Raw genomic sequence first — 15,290 nt, 5'->3', positions numbered from 1 at the left:
AACCTTAGGCAGGTGTGAACGCGTGGGGCATCCAGGGTTTTCCTGGCAGCGTTGCAGTGAGCGGCTGGCAGCCTGCACCGCTCCCATCCCCGCTCCTGCACCAGGAGAGCAATAAAAGAGTCTGCTCCCCAAAGGAAAACAGTCTGCATTTCGTAGAAAGGCCACGTAAGCGAGATGACTTGGCGAGCAACCAACTTGTGTCTGGGCCAGCACAGCCATCGTTCAAGCATCTCTCTGAGGCGTCAAGTGGAGGTGTCTCCTGCTCATCCCTGGACGGCTGCCCAGATGGAAGTTAAAAGTTGTCTCAGGAGAAGCAAGAGGATAAACCAAAGTGTCTTGGCCAAGACTGCCGGTGGCTGAAAGAAAAAGGAGCGAGGGCTCAGTGTGGATCACCTGCACATGGAGATGGCGCCAGTCATGCTCTCAGCCCCAAGCCCTTGGCAGCATCAGGCACATCAAAATATAAGGAGAAACATGTGAGAAAAAGCCAAAAGGATCCAGCAGACTTCCTTCTTGTAAAGAGCATGTGTTTGCCTCAAGACCCCTACCAGATACATTCCTTACAGAAATGACACTGGGATGCCCAGGTAACCCCAAATTCTGGTGGCTGCTCCCACCAGCTCCCTGGTCCAGGCCCTGGAAGAGAGGTCTGCCCACAAAAAGGGAAAAGCAAAGCTCTGCCTGGTCCTGCAGGAAGATGCTGAGCTGCTGTTGAGCAGATACTGTGATGCGGCATGGTCAGCTGTGACAGGCTGTGGATCACAGCCACCTCTCTCTCAGCACCACGCGAATCTTCAAGCCATGTCCTTGGCAGGTAGCAGGAGAAATGAGGCAGAAAATCACAACAGACAGGCTGAAGATTGCTCCTGCCAAGACTGAAAAACAAAAAAAAATGAAAAGGAAATTTCGTTCTGAAGGAGCATCGTAAAAACCCCACTGTAGAGCTCTCGGCTTGTCCAGATCAAAGGTGCACAGCTGGCAAGTCCAGAGATGCCTCCTCTGCAAACCAGGCTGAAAGCTGAAGCTAAAAGGGAAGCTGTTTGCTGCTTCCAACACCATCGGCAGTAACAGGGTTCTGGAGAACAGCTTGCTCTGAACTGAGCACAGTGTCCCAGGACAACCCCAGTCCTCTAATTAAAACAAACAAAAAAACCCAGTCAGTGGTGAGCGCTGCAGATGTGAGCCTGAACACAGGCAAGCGACACCCCCATCGCTGCCCATCACACCGTGTCACCGAGACCTCTGTGGGACTGGGACCTCCGGGACCATCCTGCACCACCGTGTTGGGGTGCACTGCACCCTGCGCCCCTCACCACGCACATCCACGGCTCCAGGGTGGCTGTGCTGTCTGGGTGCTGCCACCTTGGCTGCGGCTCTCCTGAGCAGTAGTTTGAAATTGCTTCAACGTCTTTATTATTGTGGTTGAAAAAAAATAATTAAAAAAATGGAAGGGATTTTTGAGTTCCTAAGAATTTGATCTCGCAAGAAGAAAGATCACGATGTCCAGCTTGCCACAGGGCCCCAGGGCCAAGCTGTCTTTGCTCTGGAGGACTCTGCATCTTGGAACAAACGTGGGCTTTGACCATCACAGAACAGTCTGAGGAGATAGGGTCACCAATGTCCCTCTCTCTTTGCCCCAGTTGAAGATGCCCCAGCCCTGTCCTGCAACGGCACCGTTGCTTGGCCTGGTCTCATCCAGATCTCGTACTTTACAATTCCAAAAAAAAACCCCAACCCTCTTGGCTGCCTGGTGGTTGTTTTTTTCTTAGCCATAACCATTAGAATCTCAACCTGCTCCACGTGTCCTGTCTCCGTTTTCACAACCCTGCATCACGTCCTCTCCCTTCATGGCTGTATCACTCTGTTTCTCCACCAACCAGCGTCCCCCACCCTTGGGGATGGTCCCCACAGCTGGGCCAGGGATGGGGCAGGCAGAGAGGGTTGTGTCCTCCCAACCTGCCCTCTCCACCAATGCTGAGGAACCTCTTGGCAAAACGAATAAAACAAAACCAAGAAAACTGGGTCCCACGAAACTTCTAACTAGAAAGGCTTTTGGCCAAGTTGAAGAAGATACTAATACTGAGTCAGTCCTGCACAGAGCAGCCGATTTCGCTTCCCAGTCCAAATTTTTGCTTCCAGAAACATCAGTGACACCTTTTCCCCCCATGAGCCCATGTATAAAACCCTCACAAATGCCCGTGGGAAGGCCAGTGTGAGAGCAGGTGCCCCCAACCCTCAGTAGTCCTTGTCACCATAGTCATTGTAAAGGACGCTCAGCGTCTGCTCCTCGCATGTCTTCTTGAGGTCGCGGCTGAGCTCCGACCAGTCAAGCCCATAGGGCTTGATCTCGCTGTAGCGGCAGGCCAGGTACTTGAGGGATGAGCGCTGGAGGCTGATCTTGGGCTCTTGTAGGAGGCCGTTGCACCAGCTGCTGAGGTCGCCCAGCTGTGAGAGGATGAGGCCGGCTTTCCTGCAGCGAGGGCGGGTGGGGGGAGATGTCAGGAGGGGCAGACAGTGATGGGACAGTGGTGGCGATGGAGACACCACAGGGGATGGTGGGAATGGCAGGATAAGTGTATGAGGAGAGAAAAGCAAAGGCGGTTAAGGATGCCACAGGAGCTCCCGGATGGAGGTAATGCAAGAGTTTGGCAGTGTGGAAAGCAGAAGAGCAGAGCCCAGCCCCACTGAGACGAGAATGGATGGTGGGGCTGGGGTGGGACACATTGGTCCCCTGGCAGCACTGCAGGTCCTGGGTCAGAGGTGTCCCCACCAGCAGGGTGGTGCTGGACCTGCTGCACTCGTCTTGGAACTTGCCTTATGCTTTCCTGCCCTGTCCACCCTTCTTTTTCCACCCTATATCATCCCTACAACAAGACCAGGTTTAGCAAGGGGACAGTCAGGTGTAGCTGTGAAACCCACAACATGCTTTGGGATGGGCATCACCAACGACTACCAGTCACTGGTGCAGCTACTGGACCCCAAATATAAGAGGATGGGAAAGTGGGAGCCAAGAGCACTGCAGGCAGTGGGGAGAAATGCTAGAAGGTATAGGCATGACATGTGACCAGCCTGGGGAAGTGTCACCACGTGTGCCCTCTCCATGAAGTGCATGTGTTGCACGTCTGGGAACTGTGCTGGTCACTCATGGATTGGTGCAGGACACCTCCAGTGACATGGCAGGGGAAAGGTAAGTTGTCACCTGGCTGAGTGGGATGTGATTGGAGATGGCGTAGGCAGTGTCTGCCCAAACCAGCATGGCAGCAGGACTGCCCAAAAGGAGGGATGGAAGGAGAAGGAGATTTAGGAAATTAAAAAGAAAAACCAAGCAAACAAAACCAAACACTAAAAGTATCATGCCTGTCATCTATATTAGCCCGGCTCATGGGGATCTGCATGGAACACTGAAGGGGAGAAAAATATTGTGATTCTTGTAAGATGCAATATCATAAGATATCAGTACAAGAATGACATTCTGATACATGTTTAGTAACAGGTTAGGAAATGTGTCTCAAAGGACAGTGTGCAAACTAGAAGGAATAAACTAAGGCATACAGCATAGGTTTGATCTGAAAAAAGCTCTGAGGAGGAGAAGTAAAGAACTGTAATCTAGCCAAGGGAGCCAGGAGACAAGGTCGGGTGGCAGAGGGACAGGAGGTCCAGGAGGAACCCATCTGCAGCAGAAGAGAGATATGCAGCACTCTCAGGGCAACCCAGCCTGGCTGGGGGCTTGTGCTGGTAGCGAGAAAGTGCGAAATTACCAACCCCTCATGGTGGATGAGATATTGGAAGAGCGCAGAGGATCCTGGCCAAATATGACCTCAATTGTGTTCTCTCCTTTTCACGTTTTTCCCTCTTAAAATTGTGCTTTTAATGCTTTTATCAAGAAAAACAGTTTGTTCAGATAAAATACTTTATGTTCATTTTAAACTCATCTAGCACTTTGGGTGATCTCCAGGGAAGCTGGCAAACGTGGAGGTAATGGATTCAAATGAAGTGTCTTGCAGGTTATTATTGCATGTGCCTGGAAACCCAGACAAAAGTTTAAGTGTCTCAGAAGCTGGAATAAGATTCTAAACCAATTTCAAGGTCAGTTTGTGGGCTGGTATAGACAGGGAAGAGAAGATACATCTCCTTGGTAGCAGTTATTCAGCATCCACTCAGCACGGAGCAGGCAGCGGATACACAAATCATGATGCTGGGGAAAAAAAACCCTCTTTGTCACATTCTTGCTTGGATTAGCAGGGGTTGTGTGTGGAAAACACGGCTGTGTGGTGGCTGATATGATAGTTCAAGGGTATGTGTACCAACCACAGAGTAACATCCACAGTCCCTCCACACCTTCCTCCAGGCCAGGTCCACCATGAGATCACCGCTTGGAGAGGAATGAACTAAGCCCAGGCCCAGCCAGAGCCAAGCTGGCTTTCCTGGAAAGGAAACCCTCAAGAGGTCCATCAAGGTGCAGATGGTCACGCACAGCTCACCCCTTGCTAGCCAGCTTCAGCTGGCTACAGCTCCAAGAGGTCAGTCTGGAGCCACCAAGAGGTTGTGCATATCTGCAGCTCCAGGACACCGACAGCCCCAGATCACAGCGGAGAGGTGCAGGTGCTTAGCACAGTGCTGACAATGGAGATAACCACCCAAACTGGCCAGGTCTTGCAGTTGTGGCAAGGTAGCTGAACTCCCACTTCTCTTGGTCCCCAGACCTAGACACCTAGGTGAGGAGTCACAATTCCCACAGTTTACCGAACAGGAACATCGAATATGATCCCACAAATTTTGGCCCAAAGCCCGTAGACATGAGAGGACTACGCCAGGCTTTGCCTCAATCCTTCTTTCACTTATTATTTTGCTAGAAAACAACTCACCTTCCTCTCCATTTCTTGGCCTTTTCCCAAAGTTGGGGGCTCTCTGCAGCCCTTTGGACTGTGAGGGAGTGACTCACTTTCATAACCCCAGATGAGCTATCTCCATGCACCCTGGCTTCCTCTGGTCCAACAGCCAACATCTGCCCCAAGTGAGCAGAGCCAGAAGGTGACATGGCCCGTGAAGGAGGAGGAACGTGGTAGCGTCAGTCGCGTGGGTCCACATCCAGGACTTCAAAGGAGCATCAGCAACAGTCAAACAAACACTCTGTCTGCTGGCTAAATAATGTCATCTGTAAGTGATTTGTCCTGTCACCACCAGTCTGGATGCTTCGCCTTCACAGACGATCAAACAGGAGGTCTGCTTTCCAAGATTTGTCATCACCAGAACCCACTGCAGCTGCCTAAATGCCTCTTTTCCAAGTAGCGTGAGCTGCAAGCACTTCATCAGCAACTTGCGTCATCCCACCCTAAGCACTCCAGCATTTCCAGAGGGTGGAATTAACCCTTTGGCTCATGGATTCATGCAGCAAACAGCAATATTTGGGCAATTCGGTAGCATTTCTAGCTGCTCCGTGGCAACGCGCCTCTGCCTCATGGGGCTCCAGGAGGCAACTTCCACCCCATGTTCTGGCTGGTCCGTGGCCTCCTTGCTGAGGCAGCGATGGCAATGCTCAGCCTGGTGGCAGTGGCTGTGTGACAACTCCAGTCTGTCACGCAGGGCATTTTACGTAGTCCTCACGCAACAAATGCCAGATGGTCTGTGCAAACCAGGGCTGGGTTTCACATCTGGAAATGGAGATGGAGCAGCATCACCGCAGCTGGGCTCGAGACCAAGGTGAGACTTAAGTCCAAGCCTGCTGATCCCACGTGGTGTCATGGGAATGAAACAACTCTGGGCAGAAGAGCTGGTGGGAGTCTCAGACTTAAGAAGACTCCATGCACTGGGATGTTGCTGCTGAGTTTGAGGCTGTGCCTCAAAGAGCTCACTTTTCTTAGAACATGAATGGGAAAAAGGAAAAGAGGAGAGACCTCAGCTTTGGCCCAGGGAGTGAAGGATCTCTTAGGAGCTTCCCACCAAAGCTGATCGAGGAGACGTGCCTAGGACACTAAGTACAAAACAGCCACCAGCTATTTGCTGAGTCTTTCCTACCACCTAGCAGAGCTTTAGAGGACAGAGAAGGTATGTGGAGGATCTCCAACCCTCTGCTAGAGATCCAAAAGTGATTACCTGGAGAAGCAGGGCTGGAAGACAGCTAGTGGTGAGACCAGCAAGAGGAGGTGTGGGACAGGGGCTAAGGCGTTTCACACACAGGAGCTGTTGCTGACGTACATTTGAAGTAATCCTCATTTCCAGATGGACTCAAGGCTCTAGTTCTTTGGAGGCCAGACGCTATGACACACCACTGCAGCCCACACAATTGCCCAGCCCAGCTTGCTAAACTGACTGGAAACATCCACGTTACTGGGAAACCACGCAGACAAAAGCAGACGTCGAAGGGCACAGGGAGAAGGGGACATCTGGTTGGGCAAGAGGCGCCCTGTCCCCAGGCAGCTGGAGGGGCTGCAGTGACCTGGAGGAGCTGAAGGAGAGGACATGGTGCTCACTCAAGCATGAGGGGACTATTTTTAGAGGAAGAGCTGAGGGTAACCTTTTCCAACACCTGCCATGGCAGCTCAGCTCTGCATGGGCACCTGAGATCACCCTGCATGACCACAGACATGGATCAACAGGGAGGGAGGAAACCTGGACAATTTAGGCCCAAGGTCAATTCACTGCCCGCTTTAGACCACAAGTGACGGTGGTCAACACAGAGAGATGCATTCAACTCAAGCCAAGACCCAAGGAAAGGAGGAAAGCCAAGTCTGACCTCGGCATGGCCCAGCAAGTGTATGTGTGTTTGTACCCGCTTCATCCAGCAGCTTCCATAAGCAAGCTCTTCTGTGTCACCTTCTCTAGCAGGCTTGAGGGTGCGACCACATCCTTGCACCTTCTTCCTGTCATGAATGCCCAGGGCCCTTCTCTAGCAGTACACTCTGGACACACTCCCTCTCCTCATTGGCAACAACCTCCATTTCTCAAAGGTTACTTTTCCAAGATCTCCTGCCCTTTTGCCTGTGGGAGCAGCTACTGAGGGAAAAAGAGAATCGCATCCCCTTCCCACCTTGCATAGCATGAACAGCCTAGGCAAAACTCCAGAGACTGTATAGGACTGGTAGGATGGACAAGGATAATGGATTGACAATGGTCTACCTCCTCCTACGTTAATGGTCCTCTTCAAGGCTGGACCTCAAACATATGCACAGCATCCAGCAAAACAGGAACCCCACTGTGAGACTCTAAGCTCTATCATCAAACAAATTAATGAGATTTGCCAGAGAGCCACCTGCCTTGTGATCAACATCTACAAGGGTTAAGTCTGTTGGTGGGTAGGCCTGCCTAGCCAACCCAGCTCCTGAGCCTACCTGGGTCCAAGCTCATCTTCACAGCGCCAGGTGAACTCCCCAAAGCTCTCATAGTGCTGGTTGTAGTGGTAAAGGACTCGGTGCAGGCTGGGGGAACCCAGGTCCAGCAGAGTGTTGTAGGCTGTTTGCTGCTCCTTGCCACTGGTGTAGCCATTGAAGAGGTTGTAGATCTTGTCTGCTATTTCTGGGCAGAAGAACAGGGGGTATTCAGTGGAGTGCAAGGAAAAACATGAACAAAGCCCACCAGGCTAAAGCCCAGCTCTAGGAAAACCAAGACTGGAGCCGAGATTTGTCCCCTGAGTTATGATTTATTTGATATCAAGACAAGGTCCCGATGGAGGAGCAACAGAGTAGATAGCATTCCCCAGACTCAGTCCAGGTTAGATTCCTATAGTTTGGTCCAGTTAGGGAAAGAAACAGGTGATGTCATCAGGTACTGTTAGAGAAATATCATTTATTTAGGAGAAGGCACACAGCTGGGGTTTCTTGGGCACAGCCAGGCTGGACGGGGCTCTGAGCAACCTGATCTGGGTGAAGATGTCCCTGCACATGGCAGGAGTTGGACTAGATGAGCTTCGAAGGTCTCTTCCAACCCAAATCATCCTATGATTCAAAGCTACCAGTTGCCTTCTGGGCAGGACAGGCAGGTCTTCTTGGCTCTTTCAGTATGTCCTGAGTGCTTGCCCCTTCCCCCATCCTCCCACCAGCACAGAGTGCCTCTGTGCTTGTTTGAGGAGAGGATGCGTGCCTCCTGCCACCCTCCACACCACATGGCAGCACCTGGGCCACCAAGGCTGAAGAAGACCTCACAGCCAGGACATGCTGGAAGGGAGAACTCCCTGTTGCTGGTCCCAAGCAACACAGTCCAGCAGCTCCCTCTATCTCACCTTGAGCTTTCACATCATCTACCACGGGACAGGGGGTCTTGACTGTCACATCACTGGACCTGGAGCGTCTTCCTGTGTTATCAACTCCCCACAGCGTGAACCTGGTTGAGAAGGAAAGAGGTGATGCTCTGCACTCCCGAGCCCCCATGCAAACACAGGCAGGAGCACCAGGCTCAGGGTGACGGTGCTGCTGCATGGACAGCACAGGGAAGGTGACTCACATGTAGGTGGTGTCGGGCTCCAGGCACCGAACGATGAGGGAGATGGTGGAGGAGAGTCTGTCGGGCACTTGGGCTGGCATGGCACAGGGTGACTTGGCTCCAGAGATGATGTCATCCACAAAGCTCAGCACCGTCTCTAGGGAGAGAGGGGAGAACACGCCACCAGTGATGACACAGGTGTCCCTGGGGCTGTGGAGAGCTGCTGAGGGTTGTGCCCACTGCCACATCTGCCTGGGGCTGAAGGAGACCAAGACAAGACACTGAAGGAGAGGAGATTTAGGCCAGATATGAGGAAGAAATTTTTTTACACTGAGGGTGGTGAGACCATGGCCCAGGTTGCCCAGAGAGGTGGTAGATGCCCCATCCCTGGAGACATCCCAGGCCAGGCTGGATAGGGCTCTGCACAACCTGAGCTGGTGAAGATGTCCCTGCTCATGGCAGGGGTGGCACTGGATGGGCTTCGAAGGTCCCGTCCCACCCAAACTATCCTATGATTTTGTGATTCTAACTCATGCATGAAGTTGGTGCAGAGATGGCCCCACTGCTTTTCCAGCAAGGCTCATCACTACAGCATGGAGCTGCCACTTCTGCAGCATGGTGGGGCTGCTTCTCTTCTGCTGGATATGTCACAGCATTCCCTTGCAAAGCAGAAGACAGGGGCTCTCCTCCAATATCTCCATCCCACCCACCTCAGAGAGGGCCAGTGGAGTCCCCACTCACCAGTCTCCACCTTGGAGTGGTCCATCCTGTCGGTGACTTTCTCTTGCCGGAGGAGGTAGTCGACGATCTGCACTCCAATGGGGGGTTCTGAGTGCCCCCACTCCAGCACCACCAGCGTGCTGCTGGGCTCATGAACAGTGGAGAGCCGCAGGCTGGGGGACAACACCGGCCAGTCAGCACCTCAGGAAGGCAAGGTCCACCTGCCACCCCCACTGCCCACCCAAGTTCACCTTCACCCACGTCCATTACCACCTTGCTGCTCCTCTGGGCCATAAAAAGGTAGCAAAACTGCCAGGCTGAGGCACACAGCGTGGGAGAGATGCTGAGGACAACCAGTCCCCATGGCTGGTGCAGAAGGCACCATGAGCATGTCCTGCCCATGGCTGCTAGTGCCACTTGCTTTGCTGTGCAGACCACATACAACTGCCCCAGAAATTATCTGGTTTCTGCAAGGCAGGGACTGTTTTTGCATTACTCTCTCACAACAAAAGGACTTCAAAGCCATTAACCCATGGCAGGGAGCAAGCTCAGGAGAGAAGTGAATCCCCCTTTCCCACCTCTGCGGGCTCTGGGCATGTTAGTCCAAAGGGCTCCTTCCCTGGGGCTGTTCTACCAGGATGGGTCCAACAATTGCTCCCCAGTCCTCAGCTGAATTTAGGAAAGACGCAGCATCTCCACACCCTTTAACTGATTTACAGGTCCCCCATCCACTTGCAAACCCGCCTCACAAAGGCATCCCAGCCCCACCACCTCCCACCACCATGCCCTTGGTGATCACCACCTCCCTTCCAGGCCCATCACACCACGAGGCCAGGTTGGGCATGCATGGGGACCTACATGGGGTGGGGGAGAGGTGCACAGGTGGGCAGCCCGTCAGCCCCAAAGGCACTTGAGTCGCAGCGGCACCAGTCCTCGATGACGTCCCCACTGCCCGAGCACCACAGCGAGCTCATGGTGGCCTCCTGCAAGAGCTGCGAGAGAGGAGAAGGGAGTGAGCACAAGGAAGGTGAGCTCCCATCCTGCTGTCACTTGAGTTGGCCCTCATCCATCCCTGGTGAGTACAGCATGGTTCATCCACCCTGGAGAGCAAGGCCAGCTAATGGACAAGGGCTGCCATGGCAGAGTTATAGAATAGTTTGGGTTGGAATGGATCTTCAAAGCTCATCCAGTGCCACCCCTGCCATAAGCAGGGACATATTCACCCAGATCAGGTTGCTCAGAGCCCTGTCCAGCCTGGCCTGGGATGTCTCCAGGGATGGTTCATCCACCACCTCTCTGGACAACCTGGGACAGGCTCTCACCACCCTCAGTGTCAAAAGTTTCTTCCTCATATCTGGCCTGAATCTCCCCTCCTTTAGTCTAAACCCATCACCCCTTGTCCTATCACAATGTGCCCTGCTGAAAAGTTTGTCCCCATCTTTCTTATTGGTCCCTTTTAAGTTCTGGAAAGCCACAATAAGGTCTTCCCAGAGCCTTCTCTTCTCCAGCAGAACACCCCAACTCTCTCAGCCTGTCCTCCCAGGAGAGCTGTTCCAAGCCCTCAGATCATTTTGGTGGCTTCCTCTGGCCCTTCTCCAGCAGGTCGATGTCTGTCTTGTGCAGAGGACCCTAGAGCTGGACTCAGGGGAGTCTAATCATAGCAGAGGGGCAGAATTGCCTCCCTTGATCTGCTGGCCACGCTCCTTTGGATGCAGCCCCAGATATTGGGTCAAGCTTCCTGCAAAGCTCATCCTGATGCTGTCCTGCTGTCCCCCATGCCCACCCCACCAGTCCCCACCAGCAGCTCCTCACCCGCTGGGTCTGGTTGTTGGTGACCAGCTCGTAGATGGGAGCAGCTTTGGTGACCTCCAACAGGATGGGCTCGGCTGGCACATCGTGACTGGAGGTGATGTGGCAGAGGGGACAGGAGGAAGGACAGCGCCCGCGGCTCTGGCACTCCATCCGCACGCCGGCCGCCATGCGCTTGGTGCCCGACTCGGAGAGACTGGCGATATACTCGGGGAAGGTCAGCACCTTGGGGTCCCGCTCCCGCTCCTCCGACTCGTCCGACGGGGAGTTACCTGGGGAAGAAAAGAGGGACATCAGGGTGGGGTCTGAACCATTGCTAAGGGGATGTGGCTCAATAATGGCTCAATATGTAACAAGCTTTAAGCTTCTTGCAGGGGTTTGTCTGTTTCTCTTGCTCCATGCCCTGCTGAAATACAGGGCAAATCTACAGCTGAATTAAGTACTTAACCTGATCAAAACAAGAATAGGCCACTGCAAAAGTTGCATACTTGTGTAGTTTCTGGGCAGGGGCATAACATGATTCTCACCTCATGATTAGTTCTGTTTTTTTCTGATCGGTTGCCATCCCACTGTGTGGGGGACTATGGTGGGTCCATGGATTCCCTGACACCGCTGTTGCTGAGTGGCTTGACTTTGGGGTTTCAGGTTGATATGTTGGCTCTGGTTTTCTCCTTAATGTGAAAATCACTGCTAAATTTGCACCCATATGTTCTGAGAAACATCTGTTTTGTCAGCTGCTCAAGAGGATGTTTTCTTCATGCACCCTGATCTACTTTATATGGTGTCATTGCCCAGAGCCTTGCCTTCCACCCAGGAGAGAGGCAGTGCTGCCCAGAGACTCCCCTGTGTCCTTAAGAGCTACCCGTTTGTTCTGTAGGGATTAAATGCTCACTGGTCTCCAGGAGAGGGATCAGGACTGAAAACTCCAGCCTGGCTTCTACCATTACCTTATGTCTGCCCATGCCTCAGTGTCCCCAGCCCTTCACCTGGCACTGGGACAGATGATCCTTGCCATAGGTCCTCATGAGATGGAGCCTCTGTTGGGTGGCTAGAGGCCTGTGAAGGACCTGTCTGGGCACCTTCACCCAACACTGACACCTCAGCAAAGCCCCCGGTCAAACTACTTCTCTGCAAAAGCTCTTCTGGCCCAACAGGACCCCCATCAAAGCTGATGTGACAAAGACTGGAGACCAGAGAGGACTGGTGTCGGAGCAGGGAACACAGCAACGATGCTGACTCAGTGTCGCTCCCTGAAAGGTTTGCAGCCAGCAGCACCAAAGAGCTCAGGATGAGCAGGGAAGATTTGCAAGTGACTCACGATACCCAGAAAGCTCCTGAGATGGCTACAAAGCCACCAAAACCCCTCTCCAGCCCCTCCACCCCTCAGTCGCCATGCAGTTTCCTTCTGGGAGCTGGCTCAAGACTGAGTCCTCCTGTCTCTTCACACCATCACGGTGCATGATGGTTGTGGAGGAAGTTGCAGCTGGGCAAGGAAATAGGGTCTCTTTGTAAGCCTCAGCTTGCAAAGCTCCAACAGGTAGCAAAAGAAATTGGTGAGACAGAGGCAGATACATTGGTCAGGACTGCAGACCCCCAGCCAGACTGCGATGAGGATAAAGGCTCGTTCATCCCATGCCCTGTGCAAATGTGGGAATACCTGCAGGTCCTACCCTGCCAACCCTCAGGCAACCCAACAGGCTTGGAAAAAAAAGATTTGCAGCTGCAAAGCATCACTACAGTCTACACGCTTCCCAGCTTCACGTAAAAGTGTCTGATACTGGATGCCATCATGTCCCCACTGCACAGGGCTGCAAGCCAGACCCTGCACGTGGTGGGCTTTTCTCCAGCGTCCCATCAGCAGGAAATATTTTGGCACAAGGGGAAAAGTCCTGGTACAGTGGTTAAGAAGGGAGGATTTGCCCATTTGTGCTGTGCCCTTGCTGGTATTACCCCACCACGCTGGGGAATAGTGCTTTGCACCCAAAATCCCTGCCAAAGGATGGCTCTGCATAGAAGAAAGAAGGACACAGAGGGACCATTGATGGTGGTTGGTGGGGCTGGAGGAAGCCAAAGGATGCCCAGGCAAAGCCTCGCCACTGGGGCCCGCTCAGGGCATTGCTGGTGGTGGCTCAGTAGGGAGCATGTCCCGGGCTCAATAGGAAAATCTTCATAGAAGCACAGAATCATGTTGGTTGGAAGAGACCTTCAAGATCATCTAGTCCAACCATTAACCCAACACTGACACTAAACCATGTTTCTAAGAACCTCACCTACACATCTGTTAAATGCCTCCAGGGATGGTGACTTCACCACTGCCCTGGACAGCCTGTTCCAATGCCTGACAGCCCCTTCCAGGAATAATTGCTTCCCAAGATCCAACCTCAACCTCCCCTGGTGCAACTTGAGGCCATTTCCTCTCGTCCTATTGCTTGTTACTAAGGAGACCGACCTCTGCCCTGGCTCCAAGCTCCTTTCAGGCAGTTCAGAGGTCAGAAGGTCTCCCCTCAGCTCCTGTTCTTCAGCTGAACCCCCCAGGTCCCTCAGCCACTCCCATCACACTTGTGCTCCAGCCCCTTCCCCTGTTCTGTTCCCTTCTCTCAACTCACTCCAGCACCTCAAGGGCTTTCTTGGTGTGAGGGGCCCAAAACTGACCCCAGAATTCGAGATTTGGCCTCCCCAGTGCTCTGGTCCTGCTGGCCACACCAGTGCTGGTACAAGCCAGGATGCTGGTGGCCTTTTTGGGCACCTGGGAACATGCTGGCTCATGTTCAGTTGCTGTCAAACCCTTCCTATTGCAAGGATTTGCTGAGAAATGGGCCAGCACTAGCTTATCCTCGAGACTCCTGTGAAGAAAACAAGGCTGTTAACTAAAACCTGGGGTACAAGAGCATTGCTCCGCTCCCCCAGCAAGCTGGCAATGGATTGCTTCAGGCTGGCTGTGAATCGCAGCTTAGCAGGCGCCGAAGGAAAGTGGAGGAGCCAGGGAATGAATTGTCTCTTGCAATTTCTCAATCAATATCCAGCTCCTGATGTTTGCAAACAAAAAGCAGAGGAGAGAAAGTGGCAGGTGCCAGAGTGAAACCGAAATGTGATATTGTGGGTGGAAAGAGACTGCCAGACCTGAAAAGGCTCCGAGCAGGAAAATCAAAGAGGAGGAAATGGTAGGAGAAAAGAAAAAAAAAAAAAGTACTTGCAATCAAAAGATGCTACATCTGGAGACACCAAAACAGCAATGGGTCTGTGCTCTCACAGGTGGGCTGGGGAAGAAGTCCAGGCTCCAGGAGGTCTGAGCCTGCAGGATCCAGCCTCAGGAAGAAGCCTTTCCCATACAAGAGCCTTGGAGAGAAAACAAATGTCTCTACGGCCGGGGCACAGTAAGAGCAGCACCGTAGGCTGCTCAATGCTGAGAATAATGAAGCTTCATGACGGAAAGAATGCAGTCATGGTGCCGGTGAGCTCCAAGCTCACGCTGCCTGGCATGGGAGCTCCTGGGCTGAGCACAGCAAACCAAGATCACCTAAAAAGCAGCAGCTCTACTCAACATCCTCTGTGCCCTGGCTTGGGAGCTCTTGGTTGCTGTCCAAGCCTGGGTAATACCACCCAATGTCCCCAGAGCAAGCAGCAAAATGCCTGCAGGCAGCTTTGCAAAGGCGGCACAGGAAGAGATGTCATGGTCCTGGTAATCACAGAATCATAGAATCACAGAACGGTTTCTGTTGGAAGGAACCTTCAAAGCTCACCCAGTCGCACCTCTGCCATGAGCAGGGACATCTTCACCAGCTCAGGTTGCTCAGAGCCCCGTCCAGCCTGGCCTGGGATGTTTCCAGGGATGGGGCATCCACCACCTTTCTGGGCAACCTGGGACAGGCTCTCACCACCCTCATTGTAAAAAAAATTTGGTGATAGCCAGCAGCAGGCAAGAGTTGGGCTACCTCTGCTTTTGGAAATCTTGTGTCTAATCCAGCCATCACACCCCTGCAAAACCCCTTCCATGGGGCAGCCGTTGCACCTCATGGCTCCAGAGAGAATGCAGCAGTGCCAGATGCCCTCTGTGCTGTGCTGAACCTCACGGTCCATAACTGGGCTTCAGACACTGAAAGAACAGCACTGACAGCGCCAGAGAAGAAAATACATTAGAGGGAGAGAAGTCTGGCCGCGGGATGCAAGTGGAAGAGAGAAGATATGGTGGAGACAAAAGGAAGGAAGGAACAGGATTAAAGACAAATAGCAGTTCAGAATCTGGCAGGATGGCTTGGTGGGATTAGTGCATTCATCTTTCGTCTCCCTGGGGATGTGAGTATTTATGTTCTTTTCTGGTCTGGACTAACGCCTGCTGCAGTCCGCAG

The 15,290-nt window shown here is 52.8% G+C and overlaps 1 protein-coding gene across 1 annotated transcript in view; it reads right to left on the bottom strand.

The window, feature by feature from the left end:
• Window positions 1-2,235: 2,235 nt before the first annotated feature.
• Window positions 2,236-15,290, bottom strand: part of ASTN1 (astrotactin 1) — a gene marked incomplete at both ends in the record, with an annotated part of 57,511 nt that continues 44,456 nt past the window's right edge. Inside the window, 7 exons of the mRNA XM_080348922.1 lie at window positions 2,236-2,470; window positions 7,329-7,512; window positions 8,216-8,316; window positions 8,437-8,572; window positions 9,157-9,308; window positions 9,994-10,127; window positions 10,948-11,216. Coding sequence (XP_080205048.1) covers window positions 2,236-2,470; window positions 7,329-7,512; window positions 8,216-8,316; window positions 8,437-8,572; window positions 9,157-9,308; window positions 9,994-10,127; window positions 10,948-11,216 — 1,211 coding nt within the window. The remainder of the gene's footprint in view (window positions 2,471-7,328; window positions 7,513-8,215; window positions 8,317-8,436; window positions 8,573-9,156; window positions 9,309-9,993; window positions 10,128-10,947; window positions 11,217-15,290) is intronic.

The sequence above is a fragment of the Nesoenas mayeri genome (assembly GCF_963082525.1).
Source record: "Nesoenas mayeri genome assembly, chromosome: 8".
Lineage (NCBI taxonomy): Eukaryota > Metazoa > Chordata > Aves > Columbiformes > Columbidae > Nesoenas > Nesoenas mayeri.
The sequence above is the reverse complement of the archived record's forward strand: the minus strand, read 5'-3'. Positions and strand labels throughout refer to the sequence as shown.